We start from the raw sequence: 25,692 nt of genomic DNA on the forward strand, positions 1-25,692 counted from the left end.
AGAGGCATCTGGAGGAGTCCAGAATAAACACAACTCTGAGCCAGGCCATGTGAGGAGAGTGGGGAAGGAAGAGGAGAGACAAGAGGCCAGAAGGACCAGCACAGCCAAAATGGTTGTATTATATAGGGAAAGCTGGGGGAAGGGCAGCCCAGCCTCTAGGTAGGAGAATTCAGGGTAGGCAGTGGGGTATGCCAGCCAGGAGGACCCTATAACAAGTAGGGACTGAGGGATGCTGGGAGAACCTGGTGGCCAGAGTCTACTTTGATATGTTAGTAGGCACCTCAATCAGCCATTTGTCCCAAGTCTGAGACCTAACTTCAGCATATGTAACTCAGTAGTACGATGCTTGCCTAGTTTTTTTGAGTCCCTGAATTCAGTCCCCACAACCTTAAAAAAGCTGAGACTGCTAAGATAAAGGATGTCAGGTGTGGGCTGTTTCTATTTTTTAGGATTTTTTTTAAATATCAGCTACCTTATTTTTGATAGAGAAATTATAAAAACTGCAAGAATGACCCATGTACTTTGTTTTAAATTAAAATAAAATTTTATTCAAAGCATCTTTTAAAATTACAGCATGTTTATTAATATGCTGTTAACTTTGCCAAACTACAACTTAGCCATATGAAGCATAAAACACTTCAAAAATCTGAATGTAACCACATTTTTAAAACAAAAAGCAGTCATAACACACCTCAAATTTTAGATGCCAATGTATTTTGTCCAAGTACATACCTTATATCAAAAAAAAAATGCTTTAAAATATGGCCAATGGTAAGCAGTTGAAATAATTTCTTAAACTAAAATCCAATCATACAAATAAAAAATACTTGGGAACATAACCACAATGGTTGACAAAAATCAGCTGGAGAAACAAACAAAGCCCTTACTTTTCGAAGATTTTTTTATCACCTGTGAATTGGCTAACTGCATTTTTCAAATTGTACTACTGTCCTTAAGGTGAGTTGATCAGATTTTAAACTTCCCAATACTGGTGAGTGTTGCACTTTGATCCATATACTCCCATTCATCTGAGGAAAAATTCTAGAGAAAATGTTGAACCCCAAACCAAGAAAATTCAGATGCTATGGTCTCTTACCATACTTATAAGTGCTCCAAGTTAAAATTCTACATACCAGACTACAAATAAAATTCTTAGACCATTACAAATATAAATTCTGTTATTACAAAAAGCCCCTAAAGATCTGTCATTGACTATACAGAGGAATTCCATTTTTAAAGTATGTCCTCGCATACACATTATTGTAACTATCACTTCTTCAGTTTCACACTAGTGCTTCTCAAGATATTTCCTTACCTCCCAAGGCTACACAATTTAACTACCTGTGTACTACAACTGCTGAGATTTTTGATAACAAAGCCTACATTCTCAATAATGTGTAATCTAAACTTGTAGGGTGCTATCTCAACTCAAAGGCACTGAAGAACCCATCTTCCTCCTATTACTTTGAAGTCTCCAATTAAGGAGTCTATAAATCACCATGTTCTGTATATAGTTTCATTCACCTTTTAACAAAAGCTCAAGTGACAGAGATTCCTGACTCTATAAAGAGATGGCTGCTCAGCCCTGGGATTCTGTTCATGCCTAAGTACACAACGTGTGTTCAATAACTTCATCTATTTGGAGAAAATGGTTTTAAACCATCAGACAACACACTTGCAGTTAAAACTATCTCAGAAGCCTGCATATTTGAGTAGCTAATATTTACTCAAGTGTTTAACTGATAGCTAAATTTAGTGAACACAAAATAGCTTGGCATGTTATTCTGAAGTGAAGCAGAAAGGTGGCAATATGCACTGAAAATATAAATATGGAGGCTTCCATCCGCTAATAATGCTAAACAAGCAGTACAATTAAAATTTAGTGTTTACTATCAAAAGACCTAAAACATTTCACTACAAAACAACCCTGCAGATGTCCCTTTTATTAATATAAACATAAGTGCCAATCTCATTACAGGGCCCATAAAAGATCTCACTGGTGTACACACACACACACATACATACATACATACATGTGCACCAGTTGCTGGGTTACCTAGACTTTGCAAGATTAATCACTCAGATCCAGCAGCTGAGCAATGTGCAAAAGTCCCCAGTCAACAAGCTGGGTGACGAGCTTTCTAAGCGTCAGCATTACAGTTAGTTAAAAAGCCCAGAAAGATGCGATGAGACTCATTTTACACCAATTTAAAAAAACTCAACTACTACCCCTTACCAAGATCCTCAAATACCTATTTTCTTCCAAGTCCATAACTTACAGCATCTTTCCAAATAGCTGGCCTTCCATTTCTCTAGCCCTATTGGGCATGCTATTTTGCAATTTAAAAATATGTATCTTATACATATGTTTCACACTGCCCTGCTTCAGTGTTTATAGTACTGTCACACATACTAACATACACTGTTTAAAATGATCTTATAAATAATCTATTTCAACCCTCTTTGGCTATTTGAACCAAACTGTTTTCTCATACAAATGTCTTATTCACAAAGTGCTTCCTGTGAGAACTGCTTCCAATGAATGCATTAAACTTGCAAAACCTAGCTTCCCACATGTAGCTTCTACCCTGTAACTGCAGTCCATATTTACAAAATATTTTAAACTTTACATCAAATCCATTTCTGTATAAAAAAAAAGTGCAATTCTCTCTCACCCCATGTCTGAGGCAACAACATTCTTCATGAGTTTCTACAGAATAGCAGCCTATGATAAGCAAATAAGGTGCTTAGCTTGTGCCCAAGGATCTACTTTGTAAGTATGCTGGGCAGTACTTTTGTACAGTGAAGAGTCAGTGTTGGGGCTACTGGCGGAGTGGTGCCCCTGTCAGGTTGGCCAGCTCAATGAGTGCCAGGGCCCCATGCAGCCGCTCTCGCTGCTCCTGCAGCCGGCGCTGGGCGCCGCTCTTCTCATCGTCCTCTTCATCAGACTGGAGGTACTCCATTGGGTCCTGCTGCTCCTGATCAGCCTTCTGAACTAGCTTGCCTTTCAGGGTGGGGGTGCGTTGCTCTCTCATTTCCCAATACCTGTGCGAAAGGCAGACAGGTTATTTATATGGTAGATATCAGGTTGTCATATATTTTCTTAGTGGGGCTGGAGAGATGGCTCAGTAGTTAAGAGCACTAGAGCTTCTATCCCAGAAGACCTGGGTTAGGTTCCCAACACCTATATGGCAGTCTGCAACTGTCTGTACCTCCAGTTCCAGGGAATCTGATGCCCTTTTCAGGCCCCCATGAACTCCTGCACACACATACACTCAGGCATATATACACATAAAATACTTTTTAAAAAACAGTTTGTAATTCTCAAAAGATGAAGCATGAACAGTAAACAAATATGTAAAAAACAAAGTTCAACATCTTTAACTATCAGGATAATTAAAATTACACTGAGATCCTATCTTGCCTCAATCAGACCTATTACATACTGATAGGAATATAAATAGTTTAGCCAATTCTGAAATATCGTGGAGGTTCATCAAAATACTCAAGATGCAACTGCCATATGACCGAGCTGTCCCACACCCGAGTCAATAGATCATAAGATACTTGCACATACAGGCTTACTCAGCACCACTGACAGTAGCCAAATTATAGATCAGCCTAGGTTTGAGCAAATGAACAAATGAGAAAATGTTGTATATATACATTATTGGAACATGGTCCAAGAATGGAGCACAGATTCTGAGTGCCTGTGAGAAACCAAGACCAGAGTCTTGTGACCTCAGTTTCGTAAAAAACACGCATTGTTTTTGGATTGTGCTTTTGTGACCCTCCCAGGTGTAGTGGATAGGAATTTACTTCGGATCATTCATTACAACTGGCTATTGTTGTTTGTTTATATGCCTCTATGAAAAAATATGTTTCTGCAGTGTGTGGCTTGCCCACCATGTACAGCTTGACCTTGTGACTGTATGCTTGCTTACTCATGTGACTCCTCTAAACCCTCAGAGTATGAACTGTCTAATGTTCTAACTAAGTTGGTTATTGCATAAGATTTTAGTCGGCCTCATTTATTGGCTCCATTCTCCCAGATCCTACCACCTTTACAACAGTAAATAATACATAATGGATTTTATTCAGCCATAAAGAAGATTTAGACAGAAAAAGACAAATATCATGTTTTCTGTCATATGTGGACCTCAGACTTTATAGTCTCGTTAAATCATTTATCTGCATGTCATGAGAGTAGAAGAAACAAGAGTGTCTCAGGGAATGAGGTGACTAGGAAAATGGAGGATATAGAGGGATTACTGTGATCAAAATACCTAATAGACTTTTATGTGTTTAATGAGGCCCATTACAATATCCAATGAATATACAGTAATAAAAATTAAATTTTGTCAAAGCAGTTCTTTAGTAATTGTTTTTCTGTGACTATCAGAGGTAGTACATGGGAGACCCATTTATATAGGGAACTTAAATTCAGGAATGAAGACTCCTCTTTGTGGTGATTTTATTTGTGCTCTAACAAATAAAGTTTGCCTGGGGATCAGAGGACAAAGCCAGCCACTATATTAAACACAGAGGTCAGGCAATGGTAGCACACATCATTCAGAAGGCAGAGATTTTATCCGGATCTCTTTGAGTTCAAGGCCACACTGGGAACAGCCAGGTGAGCCTTTAATCCCAGCACTAGTTAACCACAGAGGTCTGGAGGTCTGTACAGACAAACAGGAAGTGACAGAGCTGGGCAGAAAGAGGAAGTGATATAGCTGGATGGAGAGAGGAAGTAAGATGGCAGGGCACAGAAGTACATAAGGCGTGAGTATACAGGAAGAAGCTCTCTTGGGCTGAGGATTTCCTAATGGTAAAAACTTGTGGCTGGCTTATTCTCTTCCTCTGATCTTTCAGCTTTCACCCCAATATCTGGCTCCAGGTTTTTTTTATTAATAAGACTGTTTAGCAATTCATACTACACTTCTTCAGGCATCTATCTATAACTAAACATTTACTGTTTCAGTTCTTACACTCCATTCTCTAATCATGTGTTTGCCATTACACTATGTGGTGCCCTGGGTATGTAGCTCAGTGGAGAACATTTGCATAACATGTATCAAGGTCCTGAGTTCAATCCCTAGCATCAAGAAAAAACAAAACAAAACAAAAAAAACCTACCTCTATGATTATATATGAATAAGCTTTAGGAGCCAACCTATCGTATCCTCTACATCAGTGGTAGAACATTTGCCTAACATGTACAAGGCCATGGGCATCGGTAGTCTCAAAACCACAGGGGGGAAAAACCTATTTATTTAACAAAACTGTGGGTTGTTTTTATTTTTTCGAGACAAGGTTCTCTGTGTAGCCCTGCTGTTCTCTACTCTGTAGTCCAGATTGGCCTCTTAACTTTAGAGATCTACCTGCCTCTGCCTCCTGAGTGCTAGGATTAAAGGCATGTGCTACCACTTGCTCATCATTTTTTTTGGGGGGGTGACGGGTGGTAGGAACACGACGATGGTAACTCTTGGCAGTATTAAACATTAAACCTAGGAAATATGACCAACAGCTGGGCATGGTGGTACATGTCTTTAATCCCAGCACTTGTGAGGCTAAGGCTCTGTCAGTTCAAGGCCAGCCTGGTCTACAGAGCAAGTTCCAGGACAACTAGGGCTATACAAAGAAACCCTATTTCAAAAAAACCAAAATATAAAAAAGGAAATATAATTATGAAAATAATGTTAATAATACAAAGTTTATCCAAAAATTTAACACTAGTTTTATTTAATTCTAGCTTGGTCTTATTGTAGCCACCTGATAACTTGAAAGAAAAAATGTAAATGTCCACTAAATGTCTAAAGTGCATATTTAAATGATAGGGCCACCACATACAAGTGTCAATATGAAGCCCTGTATACTAATGCTCAAGCTTTATTTATAATAGCTAAAAGCAACCCAAACATCTATCAAAAGGTGATTGATTAAACAAGCTGACATAGAGCTACACAATAAATTACTATCCAGAAATAAAAGGAATGGGCCGATACACTCAATATGGATGAACCTCAAATGATGCTGAGTGAAAGCAGTCATTTGATGACATTTCTATAAAGCTCTAGAAAATATAAATTAGTTTACAGTCCCAGCAGATCAGTGCTAGCTGAGGAAAAGTGTGGAAAAGAGGGGCTACAAAGGAGCATGAGAAAACTTGGATATGACAGATGCATCCATTACTTTGACTATGGTGGCCCCTAGTCTACATGTCTCCATAGTGAGTTCCAGACTTGCTAGGACTACATTGTTAGACTTGTTTACAAATAAATAAAATACAACCCTGTCATTTCAGGAAATCTATGTCCTCACACTAGGAATATTGGCAGTACATAAGAAGCACTGAAAGAACTATTCGTTCAGTACAGTTGAGGACTAGAACAAGAGAATGACAACAGGTCGCTGGGGCTCTGAGTACTACAGAAAAGGGTTGGGCTCCATACTCAGGATGATACCAGCCTCTTAAGAAGTACCTGTAAAGTGGGTCCCAGCCTGTTTGTTCCAAATGTTCCTTGGTAGGCCAGGTAAGCCTTTCCTGAAATGATGTTAGTTTGAATGAGAAATGAAGGTGAGTAGAATAGCTAAAGGAAGAAGTGAGCCCTCCAGCCAAGAGCACAGAGGCATCAAAACAACAGCGGCAAGGTTGTTAATAAATGTCAGCCCCCTGTGGCTTGGCCAGGGGGAGGTAGAGCTGTAGCAGCACAATAAGGGACCCAGGAGCATTGCAGAGAATCTGTAATGATGCTTACAACAGACAGTCTTTAAGTCAAAATATCCCCAGAGAAAGATTTTTATACTTATCTCCTTGTTGCCATGACTTACAAATTCATGAGTGTTCCATATTTTTCAACAATGAAACAAAGAAAACCAAATATTCTGTGCTTGAGGCATACAATTATATTTCTATCACAAACAAATCCCAAACACTCTTAACAACTCTATAGGAAATTAAGAGTTACTCTGAACTATTTTATGATGTATAAAAGTAATTTATTTAAAATAAGAGAATTCTCAAAATTTAACATGGGCCCAAGCCCCAAAGGGTCTTTCTGGGAGACGACACACAGCAGGCCTTACTTTGCCAGCCACTCGGCAGCAGCCTTGTTGTCTGCAGACTGATGTTTGCTCAGTGTGTCCGTTGGCTCTTCTCTCTTCAGCCTGGCATAGGGGTGCTTTGGACAGTGGCGGTTTGCATGGGTGAATCTGCTTAGGCAGCCTTTAAAACACAGAAGAAATGCTCACTAGAATCTGGACATTCAGACATACTAAACATGTCCAGCTTCAATGTATATAATAAAGTAAATGGAAGGCAGAGACGTTGAATTCTATAACCAAACAAGCTTCTATAGTCACATCCATGGGATCCATTGCCCTCTTCTGACCTCTGTAGGCACCAAGAACACATATGGTAGACATATATACATGTAGGTAAACACATACTCATAAAATAAAATAAATTTTAAATAATAGTAAAATTTTCTAACAAGTCAGATGTAGTGCTGCACATCATTGATTCCAGCACTCATGAGGCAGGGGCAGGTGGATTTCTTTTGAGTTTGAAGCCAGCCTGGTCTATATAGGGAGTTCCAGGCCCTGCAATGCTACACAGTGAGACCCTGTCTCAGAAAGAAACAAAAATTTTCCTCTCGTATGTGGAAACTAAAAATAAATAGCTTATAGACATAAAATTAAGATTTAGAAAAATAATCAAGAAAACTACCAAAAAAAAAAAAAAGGGACAGAACTATACTGAAATATAACTGGAAAATTATACATTTAAAAAAAATTTTTTTGGACACTATGATTTAAAAAATAACACTTCGATAGCTCAGTAGGTAAAGGTACTTGCAGCCAAGCCTGATAACCAAAGTTTGATCCCTAGAATCCAAGTGGTCCCCTGACCACACACACAAATAGATGACCTTAAGAAAAGATACACAATGGGGCTAGAGAGATGGCTCAGGTTAAGAGCACTGGCAGCTCTTCCAGAGGTCCTGAGTTTAATTCCCAGCAACCACATGACAGCTCACAACCATCTATAATAGGGTCTGATGCCCTCTTCGGGCATGCAGGCATACATGCAGATAGAGCACTCATACTCATAAAATACTTAAATAAAAACTAAAAACAGAAAAAGAAAAGATACACTTACTCCAGTTAATAAAGTACCTGTCTAGCATGCACAAAGACCTGGGCTTAATTCATAGCATGGGGGTGAGAGGCTTATGATGCTTATAAAAGCTTTTCAAAAATTCTCTCTTCTCAAAAAAATCCAAGTAAAACTACCAGCTGAGCTGATTACTAAAAATCTAAGTAAAACTTACTCTAACTACTCCTGAAATATCACTTCTAACACCATACCATTTTCTGAACAGACAAAAGGCTTCTCTCCGGTGTGAAGACGCTGATGTGTTTTGAGCTGTCCACTCTGAACAAAGGCTTTTCCACAATCTGGATAATCACACAGATACGGTCTCTCACCTAAGAAGATAGACATCATATCAGACCTGAGGCAGCAAGGCAAGAGGAGGACAGGGCAGGAGAAAAATCCTCTTTACATGAGTCAGAACTCCAGCGAACAATGACACACACACATCACAGTGCACACAGGCAGGGGGACAGAGTGGCACCAGAGCAGCTCTCCTCTGCAAAGTACACTACTTCTTCTAGGCCTTGAGGATTTAGAAACCCAGGTTCTAGTCCTTGATATCAGCATCTTCAGCTTATGTATACTTTTCTCCTCAACACTCCAACTATGAGCTCTTTCCTGATTTACAAACTATCTCAAACTCCTGCTTTCTGTGGCTATTTCCTTGGTCTCACTCAACCAAAGGGGATTCTCTAATAGCCTGCTAGCTGGCCGCTAGCCTCCTTCATACACTGTACTTCAAGTTGGAGGCACCGGCACAGAACACTGCCTTTGTATTTGTAATACCAGTAATTCCTCAAACCATCCCAAGCCCTGTTGAGCTCCTGGGACAGCTGAAAGTTGCTTGCTGATTTTTAAGCGGTTCCTAATATCTTCTCTGCATACAGTGTCACCAAATTCATTAGCTAAATGGAGAAGGATCTTTATTTTCCTCCAGAAAAAGACATTCCAGCCAGGAGGCAATGCCTTTTTATCTGGTTCTTATCCTTAAAAATACTGGTGATGGTGGAGCATGCCTTTAATCCCAGCACTCGGGAAGCAAAGATAGGCAGATCTCTGTGAGTTTGAGGCCAGTGTGGTCTACAGAGCTAGTTCCAGGACAGCCAAGGCTATAAAAAGAAATCCTGTCTCAAAAAACAAAACAACAAAACACCCACACTTTTCCCTACCCATTCAAATCCAGTCACATAGGCTTTCAGCTGCACTTTGTATCTCCTCATGAAGTGTCCTGTGGTGCTTATTTATCATAGGAGTCTCCTGCAGAAATTCTTCTACTTTCTGCTTTATTTAAATTTCTACATACAACAGTGCTAAGCTAGATAAGGTGCTCAAAAATGTCAATCTTAATCAATATATTATTTATTATAAGTGACAAACTTTTAACCAATTACAATTCTTTCAATATGACTCAAAACAGTGACACATCCCTTAACATCACAGTATCAACAGGCACACTTACAGTCATGATAGTTACATATAACTTAAATACTGAGCTACAGGGACATTGGTTTTCACAATGAACAGCTAGACCATTGGACATTTCACAATGTCCATTTGGACAGTGCACAGCTTTCCACAAAGTCTGTGCTATCAGAACTTAACTGTTTCTTGGGGAACTTGAATTCAGCATCTGCTTTTTTGTGTCCCAGTAGCAAACCAAGGTACAGAAGCATCTGGGGACATACAGCAAAGTAGTAGCAGATTAGGACAGGAACATGGGACTTTCTTCATTAGGGCCCATAATCTTTTTGTTTGTTTGTTTTTTATTTGTTTTTACATCCCAACCAAAGTTTCCCCTCCCTCCTCTCCTCCCAGTTCCTTCCCCCCACCTCCCCCTACACCACATCCACTCCTCTTCCTCTGTTTCTCTTCAGATAAGGGCAGGCCTCCCATGGATATCAGCCAGCCATGGTATATCAAACTGCAGTGAGACTAGGCACCTCCTCTTCTATTAAGGCTGAATGAGGCAATCTGGTAGGAGGAATAGGTCCCAGAAGTGGACAACAGAGTCAGAGACAGTTCCTGCTATCCTGGGGCCCATGATCTTAACTGACTCTTTCCTACACTGGCAACAAGAGCTCTGCAGCCTATAAAGCAGTTACTGGGGAGGATTCAGACTAATAAGATTGAAAAGGCCTTCAAAAGTTCTCAAAATTGTATTATTTCATGAAGCAATAGTTTTACTGATTAAGGTCAAAGCCTCTATCTTAGCTTACAGTGATTTTTAACTTAAAAAAATTAACTCAGCTGGGCAGTGGTGGCACACACCTTTAATGCCCCAGCACTTGGGAGGCAGAGTCAAGTGTATCTCTGTGAATTCAAGGACAGCCTGATCTACAAAGCGAGTTCCAGGACAGCCGGGGCTACACAGAGAAATCCTGTCTGGGGGTGGGGAGGGAGCCCAAGTTCTAGATGAGTGCTGCTCAGCTGAAACACACTGTGGACACTGGAGAGATGGCTCAGTGGTTAAGAGTACTTGCTGCACTTTCAGAGGACTCAGATTAACTTCCTAGCACCCACATGGTGGCTCACAACCATCCCTAACCATCCAGGGGATTGAATGCCTTCTTCTGGCCTCCTTGGGCACCAGGCACACATACTGCGCATGCATACATACATACATGCACGCAAAATATACATACACATAATAAAATCTAAAAACAAAAAAAATAAAAAGATAAAGAAACACACTGTGGGGCTGGAGAGTTAAGATCACTGGCTGCTCTTCCAGAGGTCCTAAGCTCAATTCCCAGCACCCACATTGCATTGCAGCCCACAATTATAACTCTAGTTCCAGGGAATCCAACACCCTCACAGAGACATACATGCAGACAAAACACCAGTGCACATAAAATAAACAAATCATTAAAAAAATTAAAAAGAAACACACTGTGAACAACTGTAGAAGCCTTGTTTGAAAAAATAAAAACAAGCCAGGAGTGGTGGTGGTGCATGCCTTTAATCCCAGCACTCAGGGGGCAGGGGCAGGGGCAGGGGCAGGGGCAAGCGGATATCTGAGTTTGAACCCAGCCTGAGTTCCAGGATAGCCAGAGCAACATAGTGAGACCCTGTGTCAAAAACAAAAACAAAAACAAAAAACTACAAACCAATAATAATAAAGAAAAAGTAAAAATAGTTAAAGCTAATCTGTACAAATAAGTCATATTTATCTAAAAACACTATCATTTAATTATATACTAACAATTATTGACAAAATTATTTACTGACAATTTAGAGTAGCACATCTCAAGTGTTCACAGGTCATGCTAGGAAGTGGGTGCTGTGTTGGGCAGCACAATTTGCAAGACAGTTGCAATGGGTTTTCATCTACAAACTATGAGATTTACTATAAGGTCCCTCCTCCTGGGGTTAACTTTATGGAAAGAACGTGGGCCTTCTACAAAGTATTTTGCTTTCTACATGGTATTTAAAATGCAAGGATTTCTATATTTGTATATATTTTTCTATATATACAAATAAAAATGTATGACATGTAAGTGTTAAGAGCAAACATAGAATTCAGGTAGGTAGAAGTGAAAAAAAAATCAGTAATAATGAATGACACAATTGACATCTATAATGACTATGTTAAGTTTAAAAATCCTAAATACACCATTCCCCACCAAAAAGCAATTGAGTAAACAGTAGCTGATTTTTAAAAATTCACAAACAATAGTGGCAATAAGAAAATATAAGGCAATTTACATGAACATTATTTAACCTAATTAAATAACATTAATTAACCTAAATAATCAAGTTTTAATCAAATATTACTTGTAGCCATTTCTACAATGTTGTCATCATACCTGTATGAGTCCTTTTGTGAGCTTGGAGTGATTTCTCCCTTGGAAACACCCTGTTACAGATGTTACAGCGGATCCTGCTGGACGAATGCTCTCCTTCATTTATTAAATCCCGGACAGTGTCTGCTCTGGGTCTACCACGTCGGATTCCATCCTGTTAACATTGTTTATAAACTTTAATATTTCCTATAATCATTAAAGCAGTGTAAGATGCAAACTGAGCAGCATCAGCAAGAATAGTAGAGTAAGTGGCTCCAATAGCCCACCTCTCCACAGATAACAGAAAACTACTAAAATCAGTGGTCACAGACTCAGAATAAACTACCAGCAACTAACTCATCCAAAACTGAATCAACAAACACTCTCACAGCATTTTCACTTGCCCATTCTTTCTTTACCCAGTAGCACCCTTCAAATGTCTGTATTCTTCAGTGTGTGACCCTTGTCCCCGCTTGCAGAGAGAGCAGACCAGACCTGATTCTGGACGAACGGTCTGCTGTGACCTGGATGGGGCACTTGATGGACTGACATAAGGCACTTGTCTTTGCCTCACCTAATTTGCATATCTCAGGACATGAGACTAACTATTCAGAGGGCATTGTTCACAAACCTTGTAAAACAACCTGCTGTTCTCTGGACCAAAAGATTGGTTTCAGCTAAAGCAAGCAGACACAGGAAAAGCCTGGGAGAGAAAATCAGGGAGAAAGTTTCTTTGTAAAGTTAGGACACCGAAAAGCACAGAAAACTGAGCACATGCCCAGAAAATCCTGAACATAGTCAGAAACTCTACCTGGGGCTGATCAAGCTTAACACACAAGAAAGTGAAGGCTATAACAGAGCTGTAAACAGCTGGGTAAGTAAAGTGTATCCCTAGCTGAGGATGTAGCTCAGGGTCAAGGCACTTGCCTATGTCAGAGGCCTTGAGCTTAATCTCAATCCTCTGCACTAGAAAGGGACATTATAAAAGGAAATGACACAGGAGTAGTTTTAATAGGCTACTGAAGCTAAAGTAATGTGGATTCAAAATAAATTATTATAAGTGTAAAAGGTGAATTAATAACTTCAAGATAATCACCAGGAAGTTTAAAAAAAAGAAATTAAAATGGTGTACTAGGGAATGTCAGCTCAACATACAAGGCATCAATAAAGAAACTGAGAAACAGACCAAGTAGAATGAACACTAAAAAAAAAAAAAAAAAAAAAAAAATACCACCAGAAGTCCTTTGTCATCAGTAACTACTTTAAAAGTAAGGAGGGCAAAATGTCCCGTTAAAATGCTGGGACTGACAGATTTTAAATGACAACTACATGCTATCCACAAGATTTAATTTAGATAAAATATGAATATATTAAAAATGAAAGGACATAAAAGATAATTACAAATACATTCACACCAAATGCATAACTAAATATGGCATAATTAATGGGAGAAATAGTTCAAAATGATCTAGAGACTTCAACAATGTGTTAGGCAAATAAGCAGAAGGACCACAAAGAAATGAGGACAGACCCCGCCTTAGAATGTAAAATACATCTCAATAATGTATCCCAAGCACCTTTTCTGGCCACATAGAATGAAGCTGTGAATCAATAGCATATGGAAAACTGGAACAAACCTATGAGAATTAAACACTCAAAAGCTGTACAACACAAAAGAGAAAATATTTTTATATAACTGAAAACAGATTACAACTTATAAGTCAGGAATTTGAAGGTCTAAAGAAGACATCAGTACAACCCAAAACAAGCTCCCAGAGTCTGTGGCTTGATTTGCAGAACTGGAAAGGATCACCCTGTGTGTGCTGGGAAATGGGGCTTTAGGATCACTGTTCAATAGATACAGGGACTTAAACAGTGATGAAAAGTTTTCAAAGCTGTACAACAGTCAATATCCTAAATGCCACTGAATTGTACACTTCATAATGCTAATAATTTAATGTCATATAATTTTACCTTTATTAAAAAAACAAAGGTGCAAGCCTTTAATCCCCGCACTTGGGGGGCAGAGGCAGGTGGATCACTGTGAGTTCAAGGAGGCCAGCCAAGACTACATAAGCCTCAAAAAGAGAAAAATAAAATTAAAAAAAAAAAAAATCAAGACACTATAATGGCACATACCTGTGATCCCTGCACTCAGGAGCTGAGGCAGGATGATTACAAGTGAGGCCTGTCTGGGTTACAAAGTGAGACTCTATCTCAAAACCAACCAACAAACAAAACACTCCAAGACAACTTGAATAGCTGATAGTATACCAACATGGTCACAAATATATTCTAGTAATTGAACATACCAGCAAAAGGGGAAACTGAGTATTGTTCATGGGAAGTCTGTACTATCTTCTCTAAACTAAAACAGCATGTTTTTCTTTAAAAATTCTTTTTATTTTCCAGGTAAGTTGTCACATACAAAGGTTATATGAAAAACAGTGCTACAAATATCATGCACAGCTACACCCAATATAAAGATGTTGTCGCCGGGCGGTGGTGGCTCACGCCTTTAATCCCAGCACTTGGGAGGCAGAGTCAGGCGGATCTCTGTGAGTTCAAGGCCAGCCTGGGCTACCAAGTGAGTTCCAGGAAAGGCGCAAAGCTACACAGAGAAACCCTGTCTCAAAAAACCAAAAAAAAAAAAAAAAAAAAAAAAAAAGATGTTGTCACTGCTTTCCATGTAAAAACCTACAGGTTTCCAAAGCTCAAATCTTAGCCTCAAACCTAGAATGATAATTTGGCTCTGACCAAATTTCCTCCAGTCAGTTTTCACTTTCAAAGAGAAACTCATGCCAGGTCTGGTGGGTGGCACACACCTTTAATTCTAGTACTGTAGATCTGTGAGTTCAAGGCCAGCCTGGTCTACAAAGTGAGTTCCAGGCAGCCAGGACTCACAGAGAAACTGTCTTGAAAAACCAAAAAGAAAAAGCATAATTAAATAACCCATTACTATTTTCCTTACTACTAGAGAAAAATAAAACATGTTCAGTTGTAAGGGATGTATAAACACAATACTTGCCATGTACAGGTAATAGTTCAATAAATGTATTCTTTTAATTAAGGAAGTAAGATAGGAAATAATCATCTAATGTCCCAAATAAATGAGCAGCATCTACTAGCCACACATATCTGTGTGCATGTGTTACATACATGTGTGCATACATCTGGGTGCCAGAGGTCAATGTCAGATGTCCTCCTCTAGCCCTTTCCACCTTATTTTTTGAGACAGGGTCTCTCACTGAACCTGAAGCTCACCATTTCTACTAGGCTACTTAGCCAGAGGCCCTGGGATCTGCCTGTCTTTCTACATCCATCGCTGTGGTTATAGCTGTTCTTCACCTAGCTTTTATGTGGGTACTAGGGATCTAAACACAGGCCCTTAGGCTTATGCAGCAAGCATTTTGCACCCTGAGCCACCTCCCCAGCCCCAACCATATATATTAAAATAACCAGTATTACTTGAATAGACCATTTTCAATTTAGTCTTAACAACAAGAAACACCATGTTTCTAGGCAAGTTTATCAGCAATCAATTTTGTCTGTAGCCTGAAGGACAAATCTTATCAAGACTATTGGTAACTCAAAGAAAAAGTAATGCCAACATGAAATTCTGGATGATTACATCACTTAAAAACTTTTGCATACAGAATCTCCTGCTTTCTAAGAGGCAGATGAGTAATTCTCAAAGTGTTTATAGTCATATGAAGACAGAAGACCTAAAAAGTCCTTGAATGTTTTAGACAAGTTCAAATAAAAGGCCTATCTATTGTATAATAATAGAACACCATAAATCAAAGGATCAAGGCAGTAAGCAGCACTCCTCTTGGCCTCTTCATCAGCTCTTGCCCCCAGATTCCTGTCCTGCCTTCCCTCAGTGATGGAGTATGACCTCAGAGTTGTTCCTTCCAAGTTGCTTTTAGTCATGGTGTTTTAATCGCAGCAATAGAAACCTATGTAAGACAAGGCATAAGAGCCCAGAAAGAAAAGAAAAGCAGATCTTGAGAGATGTTTATGTACCCTGATGAGAACATGTAATGAATCATATATCCCTTCTCACACTCGGGTCTGGATCTAAACTCCTATGATGCTCAGATCTGCTTCCTGACTCTACTTCCCACTTAGATCTGTCTTCACAACTTCCCAAATCTCCACTGCAATTCATCTACCCTTACATAAAGCATCTCAACTGATAAGCTATAAGTTATGTATGCTTACATCAGCTTAATATTTTAAAAGAATCCCTAAAAGTCCATTTATATGTGATACATACAGGAAGAATATGGTATAGAGAATAAAAATAAGAGTTCTGGCTAGGTACCAAAAATTCTGCTACCTATCATATGACCTTAATCTTGGGGACTCTTTTTCTCATTCCTCAGCAGGTAAACAAGATTAGATAAATGAAAAAACTCAGAGGGCTCAACAGAGGACCTGGTTGTTTACTTCTAACATTACAAAGTACCCACTCCATGCCAGGTAATAAATGATAGCTACCATGCTAACAGAATAGGTTTTTATTTAATGATGATGATCAGAAATTACTATATATAAATCAACTATGTGCAAGACTGCATACACTCTAAATGTTTGGATATTAAAAGTGAATACAGGACAGGCAAGGGCAGATTACAAGTGAATGGTATCAGAGAAGCAGACCCTTGGGTCCCACAGCATCCATCATGAATGCAGTCTGAACAGGAAGCACAGGTGCACTGATTGTGGGATATGCTATCCTGGAAAACATGAATGCCATACCTGTTCTTTCCCTTCCCAAAATGCAACCACCAGGAGATAATGTTAATAATTATGCCTTTGATCCCAGCACTCGGGAGGCAGAGCCAGGCGGATCTCAGTTAGTTCGAGGCCAGCCTGGGCTACAGAATGAGTTCCAGGAAAGGCATAAAGCTACACAGAGAAACCCTGTCTCTAAAAACAAACAACAACAACAACAAAAAAAAACAACAACGATAAATTATGCACCAATAGTGCTAAGTGATCTTGAAATAAGGGACCAAAACAAGCTGGCATGTGACAGATACTCTTTATCAACTCAGAGAGACAGAGTAGGTAGGGTAGAGACAAACAAAAGAGCAACAGAAAGCTGACATAGGGCGCACAACTCAGATGTTAACACCTCCCCTGGGAGTCATAGCAACAAACAGAAAATAAACACTGCTCTCACTCACAGCTGTTAGTGCCTCAGAGTGGCATAATGAATGGTGGCGGCGGAAGCACTACTAACACTAGCTACACTACAAACTCATCTCCATCTTCCTGGAAAGTGAGCAGACTCAGCCATGCATCATCATTCTCTCAAAGCCTGGGGAGGGAGATCATCACTGTAAGAACTTCAGAGGCAAAACAGCATAAGGGAGACTGGACTCCCTCTTTAAACCAACATCCTGACCAGAAACCAAACAAGGTCCCTTTCTCAGGTAAAAGCATATTCCAGCACTCTCTTAAGTTGAGAATCCTAAATGAATTTCTGGAACTGCACCTGAATCCCTTCATTAATAATAATAAAAAAAAAAAAAAAAAAGAACTAGAATCTGTTATCAAGTCATTTCTGAAAATCACAAATATTCTGTGAGGTTAGAAATATATATAACAGCCTTTTCATTTCCACGTTATTTCTGGTATATTTTCCTCTAAAAGAGGTGAGATGCAGAAATAAAACTTAAGCTTATGCTTTTTTTTTTTTGTTTTGTTTTGTTTGTTTTTTGTTTTTTGAGACAGGGTTTCTCTGCGTAGCTTTGCGCCTTTGCTGGAACTCGCTTTGGAGACCAAGCTGGCCTCGAACTCACAGAGATTTGCCTGGATCTGCCTCCCGAGTGCTGGGATTAAAGGTGTGCGCCACCACCGCCCGGCTAAGCTTATGCACTGTAAGAACATTTACATAGATCTGTGTAAAGGTAAGTCTGATTCAAGCCAAAAAGAACATAGTTATGATTTTATTTATTTGCAACAGCAGTTCTCAGGGCATGGGTAGTGAACCCTTTCGGGGTCAAACGACCCTTTCACAGGGTTTGCCTAAGACCATCAGAAAACACAGATATTCACATTACAATTCATAACAGTAGCAAAATTACAACTATGAAGAAGCAACGAAATAATTTTATGGTTGGGGATCACCACAACATGAGGAACTATATTAAAGGGTCGCATCATTAGGAGGGTTGAGAACCAGTGATTTACAACATCATTTTTCTTTGATAATCCAAAAACACTGAGTAAAAACTAAGATTAAGTCATGAGAGGAAGGGGTAAAGAGATGGCTCGGTGGTCAAGAGCACTTTTCCAGAGGATTCAAGCTAGATTTCCAGCACCAACATGGTGGCTCATAACTGTCTACGACTCCAGTTCCAAGCATACACATGTGCAGATATACATGCAACAAAAACATATATACACATAAAGTAATAAAATTAAAAATTAACAAGTATTTGTACATGTAAGCCTTTACACTGCTTAACTGTACAATGCATTTTCTAAGTACCTAAGGCACCTAAGATGACATTTTAGGAGGGGCTACCTAAAGCCAACAGCAGCTGTTCCCTACACCAACACAGGTACTACTACCAACATCTCTACTGTTTTTCAAATATACACTGAGGTGCAGTTTCTAAGTATGTCAAAGCAGTCTTACAACTTTACTGCCCTATAATAACAATGCCACTAGTAAAGACTGTTTCATTCGCTAAAACAGTTTCAACGTTCTAGCTGATGACCATGTGACCAAACTTGTTTCAATTTATAAACGAGGTATCCCTTTATCCACTAGGTGATTTGCTCGCTACATCTGTAGCAAATTATGTTACTCAGGCACCCAACCAACAGAACTTGAATATTTATTCTGTATTAGCAACATTTATTCCACACACAAATTTTTTTTTTTTTTTTTTTTTTTTTTTTTGGTTTTTTCGAGACGGGGTTTCTCTGTGTAGCTTTGCGCCTTTCCTGGAGCTCACTTGGTAGCCCAGGCTGGCCTCGAACTCACAAAGATCCGCCTGCCTCTGCCTCCCGAGTGCTGGGATTAAAGGCATGTGCCACCACGCCCGGCTCCACACACAAATTTACCGGCACCTTTATAAAGCGCTGATGACTGGAAGTATTCAAGTCTAGCCCCACCGATATAGTATCGGGTCCATCCAAGCAGTCACCGTGTACCAACACTCAAGCAAGGCTCCCAGCCACAAAATCTTGACCAGCACTCCCACTAGCCAGCTATGCGATCTTAATGAAGACGCTTTAACAAACCCCTGCTCCGGATGTAAAGTGTACATTGGGGCATGGTGGCGCTAGCCTTGAATCTCAGCACTCAGAAGGTAAAGGAGGGTGGACCTCTGAGAGATCGAGGTCTACTTATTGAGTCCCAGGCCAGCCAGGGCTACAGAGTGATACCATGCCCCCTACCCCCATGTAGGCTGGAGCCAGATGCTCACATCCTTTCCCAGATCTAAGAAGCCCACGGTTGGGAGATTACAAACAGCAGTGCGGGGCGTCTGGACCACGGACACTGCCAGCCTCCCCTTCATCACCCCGCTGCACCTGCTACCCTCAGCCCGGTCTTAGAGCCGCACCCGTCACGTGACCGCCCCGCCCCCGTCCGGTTTTGGCGCGCGGCAGTGACGTCAGCGTCCTGTCAGCCACCGCCCCCGCCGCCCCGCTTTTCCTCCCCGGCCCCGCCCCACTGCCGAGCCGCGCCGTTAACGGGCCCCAGGCTGCCCCGCGCCCGGGCCGCCTCCGCCGCTCACCTTGAGGTGGCCGCTGTCTGGGCTGCTCGCCTCCTCCTCGTCCTCCCCGCCCGACGCGGCGGCCACCGAGGTGGTGGATGGTGGCGCACCCCGCAACGTCGGGAGCTCAGCCGCCGCGGGCAGCCCAGCCGAAACGCCGCCGCCGCCACCCGCCGCCCCCGGGCTGAGCGTCACGTTATGCGCGTTCTCGCCCCAGCGCCACGGGTACACCATGAAGTCGCTGAAGCCGGGGCTGGTGGGGACGAGCGGCGGCGGCTGCTCGGGCTCCCCCACGCCGCTGCACGGAGGCGTTGCCGGCGTGGTCCTGATGACTGACACCAGCACGCGCTTCGGGGAGTCGTGGCAGAAGATGACCGGCGGCGGCTCCGCCATGGGTGCCGGGGCGCCGCGGATCATGCTGGCTCGTCTGCAGCCCTCGCGCTCTCCGCTCGAGCTTCGACTGCTCGCCCGCGCTGCTACGCCTCGGTGCCTCACAGCCGCCGGCTCATGGCAGGCAGCTCTGGACGCTCAGGCTGCAGCAGCGGCGCTGACAGAAAACGGAACGCGCAGCGCTCAGTCTCCGAGAATAACAACCTGCCGCCGCGGTCCCTGCTCCGGCTTTTCCCGCGTTACATTTCGCGCCTGGGCGGAACCAGTCACCGCGAGGACCCTGCGGCTGGCCACCGCGACGAGTGACAGGTCGCGCGGACCAATAGCAGGGTCCAGGATATGTTCCGTCCGGAGGGGGCGGAACCAAGTCCGAGCGCGGGTCCTTACTGCCACGTCATTGGCCGATGCTCTCATATTTTTTTGTCTTGAGGGCCAACTGCATTCGAAAGTCTGTAGGAGCGCGCGTCTCCTCCTGACACACCCGTCGGAAGCTCCGCCCCCCGGATGAGTCCCGCAAAAGAGGGGAGGAAAGGAGGCTGTTGATTGGAGAAGCTGCGGGGAAGGGGCGTGGAGACTGTTGGTGGGCGGGGGAGAGCATCTTCGGCCCCGCCCCCACCAGAAGAGGTTGGGGCAGGAGTTTGCTGATTGGAGAAGCTGCGGGAAGGGTTGCTGCTGGGCAGGAAGGGGCGCCGCCCGCCCGTAGCGTGCCTGGGACTGTTGGGCCGTGGTTCCCGCGCGGAGCCTGTTTAAAGGGCCGTGGCCGGGCCGGGCCCTCCGCCCTCCCCTGAGCTCGGCACCGTTTTTTTTTTTTTTTTGAGACGAGTGTCTCTACTGGCTGTCCTGGAACTCACTATGTAGACCAGGCTGACCTCGAACTCGCACATTCCCCTGCCTCTCCATTGCTAAGACTAAGGCGTGCGCCATCACGCCCGCCTATGGGTAGGGTTCTTAGTGGAGTCCTGTGACCAGCCTCGCTAAGGATGAGTCCTGCAGCGTTCCTTGCCTCCTGGAGCTTGCTGCCATGCTCAGGACCGCGGTGGGGGCACGAACGGCCTGCGCTCATAGGAGCCGCCCGCTCCCCTCCTCTCTCTGCACCCTGTCACTGGAACCGAGGCAAATCAAAGGCCCACCTTCTCTCTGGAAGGTGCAAGCGTGGCTCCAGCTCACTTGCTTCCAGTGTTTTCCAGGCAGTATGATGCTGGTAGCAGTTCAAAGTAAAGGCTTGAATCAATGAATAAATTATTAAGTGGTTAAAGGATAGAACTGGTAACTGTGGCTCATTTGCTGTGTTTTCCAGGCAGCCTAATCCTAGTAAAGGTTCAGTAAAGGTTTTTTTTTTTAATGTTGAATGACTATCCAGTGGTCAAGCGATAGAACTGGTAAGTAAACATCATAAGTGCAAAATAACACACTTAACTAAACCTTTTAATACAAAGCTATGCCTAGTTAATTTAGCCACAATTTTGTTTTGTTTTAAAGGAAACTGCCCAAGTTAACAAATCAAAGCAGCCAATATTGTGAGTCTTATGTTTTGCTTTATTTTATTTTTTTAAGTGGAGAAATTACATTTTATTTTTGGGTAAACAGTATATATGGCAAGATACACAAATCTGATTTCATGGAAAGAAAGTAACTTGGTAACAAAAGTGAAAATATTTCAAGAGGATACACTGAATAATTTGTATCTTTAAAGTAGGACAAGTGAAACTATCCTTTCAAAAAATAAAGAACTGGGCAGACAGAGATGGCTCTGTGGTTAAGAGCACTTGCTGCTCTTCCAAGGGACCTGAGTTGTGTTCTCAGCACCCAGTGGTGGCAGCATGTGACTCCTGTCCAAGGGAATCTGATTCCCTCTTCTGGTTTCCTAGAACAATGTATGCACATGATATACATAGGAGGCAGCAAAACACCCGTACACATTTAAAATTTTATATAATATGTATTCTTTCTTTCCTGGATGCTGGCTACCATAGACTGTATCTACTGTATGTGTGGGGGCAAATTCAGTTTGATACTTTAATAGTAAATCCAGGAACTGAAAGTTCAGCTTTTGTTTCCCTTAATGTAATAAAATTGTAAAACAACAAAAAAGTTTTGCATTTTAAAAACAAAACCTTACTACAATTGTTGGAATCTACTAAAAGGGAACTATAGGTCCTCTATTTGATAGTTGATAGTGAAAGGGAAAAAAGTGATATGGCTATCAGGAACACTCGAATTAGGGGCTGGGCAAGAGCCCAACAGGGTAAACTCTGGCCAGTAGTTACTGCTCAGCATTCACAATATGCCCATATGCAAGATGAATCACATAGAAAGCAGGACACTGACTTAATGCTTCTAAAAATCGCCCTTGATCAAGGGTGACTGGGCAACTCCACTGGCTTTCAGCCACAGGAGAATGAAAAACATTCCAGGAATGTGGGGATTCACCTGACTGATTCTAGAGAATTGAGATCACTCAGCTGCTTTTGGTTCTGTTCTCATGCCACCAGGGAGCCATAGGAAATGTGTGGTTATATTCCTGGTGTCTTTGTTATGTCCTGGATATAATTAACAAACAGCCTAATGATGTATAATAACTCTGAAGACACACTAAAACCCATCTCAGGCAGGGTGGTGGCAGCACATGCCTTTAGTCCCAGCACTCTGGAGGCAGAGGCAGATAAGGTCGAGGCCAGCCTGAGCTACACAGTGAGTTCCAGGACAACGAGGGCTGCACAGAGAAATCCTGTCTCAAAAAAAAAAGAAAATCTCAGAATACTCATTACATTATTTCAGTTAGTCCCATTGTTAAAAAATGTAGTCCCTAGTGGGGGCTGAGAGGGTGGTTTAGTGGCACACCTAGACATTGAGCTTTGGGCTCAATCCTCAGAACCCACTATGGAAAGAAAAATGCACCTTAAAGTCTTTTAAAATGCACCTTAAAGTCTCAAAATGGAAGTAAAAAAGGTTTTTCAACTTGAAAATGTAATGATATATTATCAAGATCCACAAGTCTACTTTATTGCTATTAATAAAAAATTTTTTATCCTAAGTTTGGGACACTAAACTTCTGGGTTTTTTGTTGGTGGTGGTTTTGTTTGTTTTTGTTTTGTCTTTTTCCAGACAGGGTTTCTCTGTGTAGCCCTGGCTGTTGTGGAACTCACTGTGTAGCTCAGGCTGGCCTCAAACTCAGAGATCCATCTGCCTCTGCCTCTGCCTCCTGGGGGCTGGGACTAAAAAGCATGTACCACCACCGACTGGCTACATAGTAATTTTTAAAAATACATAAAGTGATTTATTGTCATCTAAAAATGTACATGAAGCAGCTTTGAAAATGGATTCTAGGAGGCTGGAGAGATGGCTCAGCAACACTTGCTGCTCTTGTAGAGGATCCTGGTTTGATTCCTAGTATGCATGTCTGGTGGCTCACAACTCTCTGAAACTTCAGTTTCAGGGGATCTGACATCCTCTTCTGGACCCTGGTACACCAGTATATACACTGTGTGTGTGTGTGTGTGTGTGTGTGTGTGTGTGTGTGTGTGTGTGTGTGTGTGTAGCTGAAGTTTTCCTGGTCCCACCCAGCTCCTGCGGTCCCGCAGTCCTGAGTAAACACACAGAGGCTTACATTAATTAAAACTGTTTGGCCATTAGCACTGACTAGCTCTTACATTTAAACTCAGCCCATTTCTGTTAATCTATATGTTGTCACATTTTCCATGGCTTTACCTATGTGCCATTACATGCTGGCTCCTGGACAGCAGGCTGGTGTCTCCCCTGACTCAGCCTTCCACTACCCAGGATTTTCTGTCTGATTATCCCACCTATACTTCTGCCTGGCTACTGGCCAATCAGCATTTTATTAAACCAGTGTACAAAAGCATTATCCCACAGTATTTCTCCTTTTCTGTTTAATTAAAAAGGAAAGTTTTAACTTTAACATAGTAAAATTACATATAATAGAATAGTTATCAAGCAAGAATTACAGTTACAATATCTAGTCTATTTATATTTGGCAAATTCAAAGAAAATATTCTATTTATCCTATATTTGTGAGTCTAAATTTTCATGTCTTATTTATCTTTTATCATAACCAAGGAAAATTAATTATAACTATCTAGTCTTCAACTACATCAAAGACCCCTGAAGGATATAATATTACCTAAGTAAACAGGAAGAGCATTGTAAGCAACTTCCAAAAATCTAGAATGACAGAGACAGCTGCCTGCCTGGACAGTCATCCAAAATTCCTCTGCAATGTTGGGTCATCCATCTTCAGCCCATAGGCCTAGTCTCTCAGTCACTTCTCTCTGTGTCCTGTAGAATGTCTGGCAGTTTCCTCTGCGAAGAAGGAACCTGAAGAACCATCTCACCTTGCAAATTTCAGTGGTCACCTTCCTATGGGTCCTGCATGTCCAGTCGATACAACATTTTGTCAAGCAGTCCAGGCAAGAAGTTTCTTGCCCAAATGGCTATTTTTGCCAAGAAAAAGATAAACTCCATATGGAGTATCTTCAACGCCCATCTTTCTCTCTGAATTAAATCAGTGCTACCAGAAGCAGACAAGTCTCATTGTCCAGAAAGTCTAAATTTTAAAAACATTTTAAATGCCATATTCTGTAGGTCTTTGAAGTGTTTGAAGATTACCTACCTAACTGAATTATATCTATGTATACCTAATTGAATTATATCTATGTATATCTAGAAAACTTAACATGACTATAAGTTTGACTATCATAGAAAACTATTAATCTGTATTTCTTAATTATCCACTACAATTTAAATGACTTAAACATAATACCTTAAACAAGAGTGTGTGTGTATGTATATATATATATATATATATATACATATATATAATTAACAAAATCAACTCTAAATTTGTATCTATAAACTAAAATCCATAGCAATTAAAATGTTTTTAAACAAGTTGTTACTATTTATCCTATTATATCTATACTATCCCCTTTTCTTCTTTAGAAAGAGATCGCATTTATAATCAACCTGTTTTAAATAAAAATATTGGTTTTCCTCTGTCCCACACCAGAGGGCTCTTTTGATATGGGACACAAGAATCTCTCAACCCAACAGCTCCAGTTTCCACCTAAAACCTGAAAATATTTAATAAGCAATTCTAAGTGGAGCTAAAAACAGGTTCCTGTTTATGTCTCATGCAGGCAGGAGACACTGCAACATGCGGGCTTGAGCTACTCTGGCAGGTTCATGGTGTGTGAGCTTGGCCTACAGCATGGCAGTTTCCAAGCCATGCAGTATGCTGCATGGTAGATGTAGCTTTTGCTAGTACCCCCCCCCCAAAAAAAAAGTTTCTGGGCTATACACTGCTTTGATAGAGGCATAGCCCCACTGTCTCTCAGAGTCTGGTGGTGAGCATGGATCCCCCAAAGCTGGTGGTAAACATAGTTATGCCATGTTGGAAAGCTGAGGTGGGCAGAGCCAGCAGTCAAAGCTGCCATTTCAGTCCTAGTATGGATGCTGCAGTTTAAAGCAATAGATTCACAATAAGGTAGATTCGGATGGAATCATTTACAGTGTGTATAAAAATGTACGTAGGCGGGCTGGAGAGATGGCTTAGAGATTAAGAGCACTGACTGTTCTTCCAGGGGTCCTGAGTTCAATTCCC

General features: G+C 41.4%; 1 protein-coding gene across 2 annotated transcripts; it reads right to left on the reverse strand.

Annotated features, from left to right (window-relative positions):
- Positions 1 to 521: 521 nt before the first annotated feature.
- On the reverse strand, positions 522 to 20,383 carry Znf367 (zinc finger protein 367). Of its 2 annotated transcripts, none has more exons than XM_006981731.4 (5): positions 19,704 to 20,383; positions 11,965 to 12,115; positions 8,371 to 8,490; positions 7,087 to 7,225; positions 522 to 3,045 (listed from the first exon to the last, which is right to left on the reverse strand). In XM_006981731.4, the coding sequence occupies exons 1-5, from the start codon at positions 20,097 to 20,099 to the stop codon at positions 2,823 to 2,825; spliced, it is 1,029 nt and encodes a 342-aa protein (XP_006981793.1). In that variant the 5' UTR covers positions 20,100 to 20,383; the 3' UTR covers positions 522 to 2,822. The 2 variants fall into 2 exon arrangements, with proteins under 2 accessions (XP_006981793.1, XP_042134569.1); XM_042278635.2 differs by lacking the exon at positions 19,704 to 20,383 and adding an exon at positions 19,392 to 19,516.
- Between the last annotated feature and the right edge of the window lie 5,309 nt (positions 20,384 to 25,692).

The sequence above is a fragment of the Peromyscus maniculatus genome, chromosome 5, assembly GCF_049852395.1.
Source record: "Peromyscus maniculatus bairdii isolate BWxNUB_F1_BW_parent chromosome 5, HU_Pman_BW_mat_3.1, whole genome shotgun sequence".
NCBI lineage: Eukaryota > Metazoa > Chordata > Mammalia > Rodentia > Cricetidae > Peromyscus > Peromyscus maniculatus.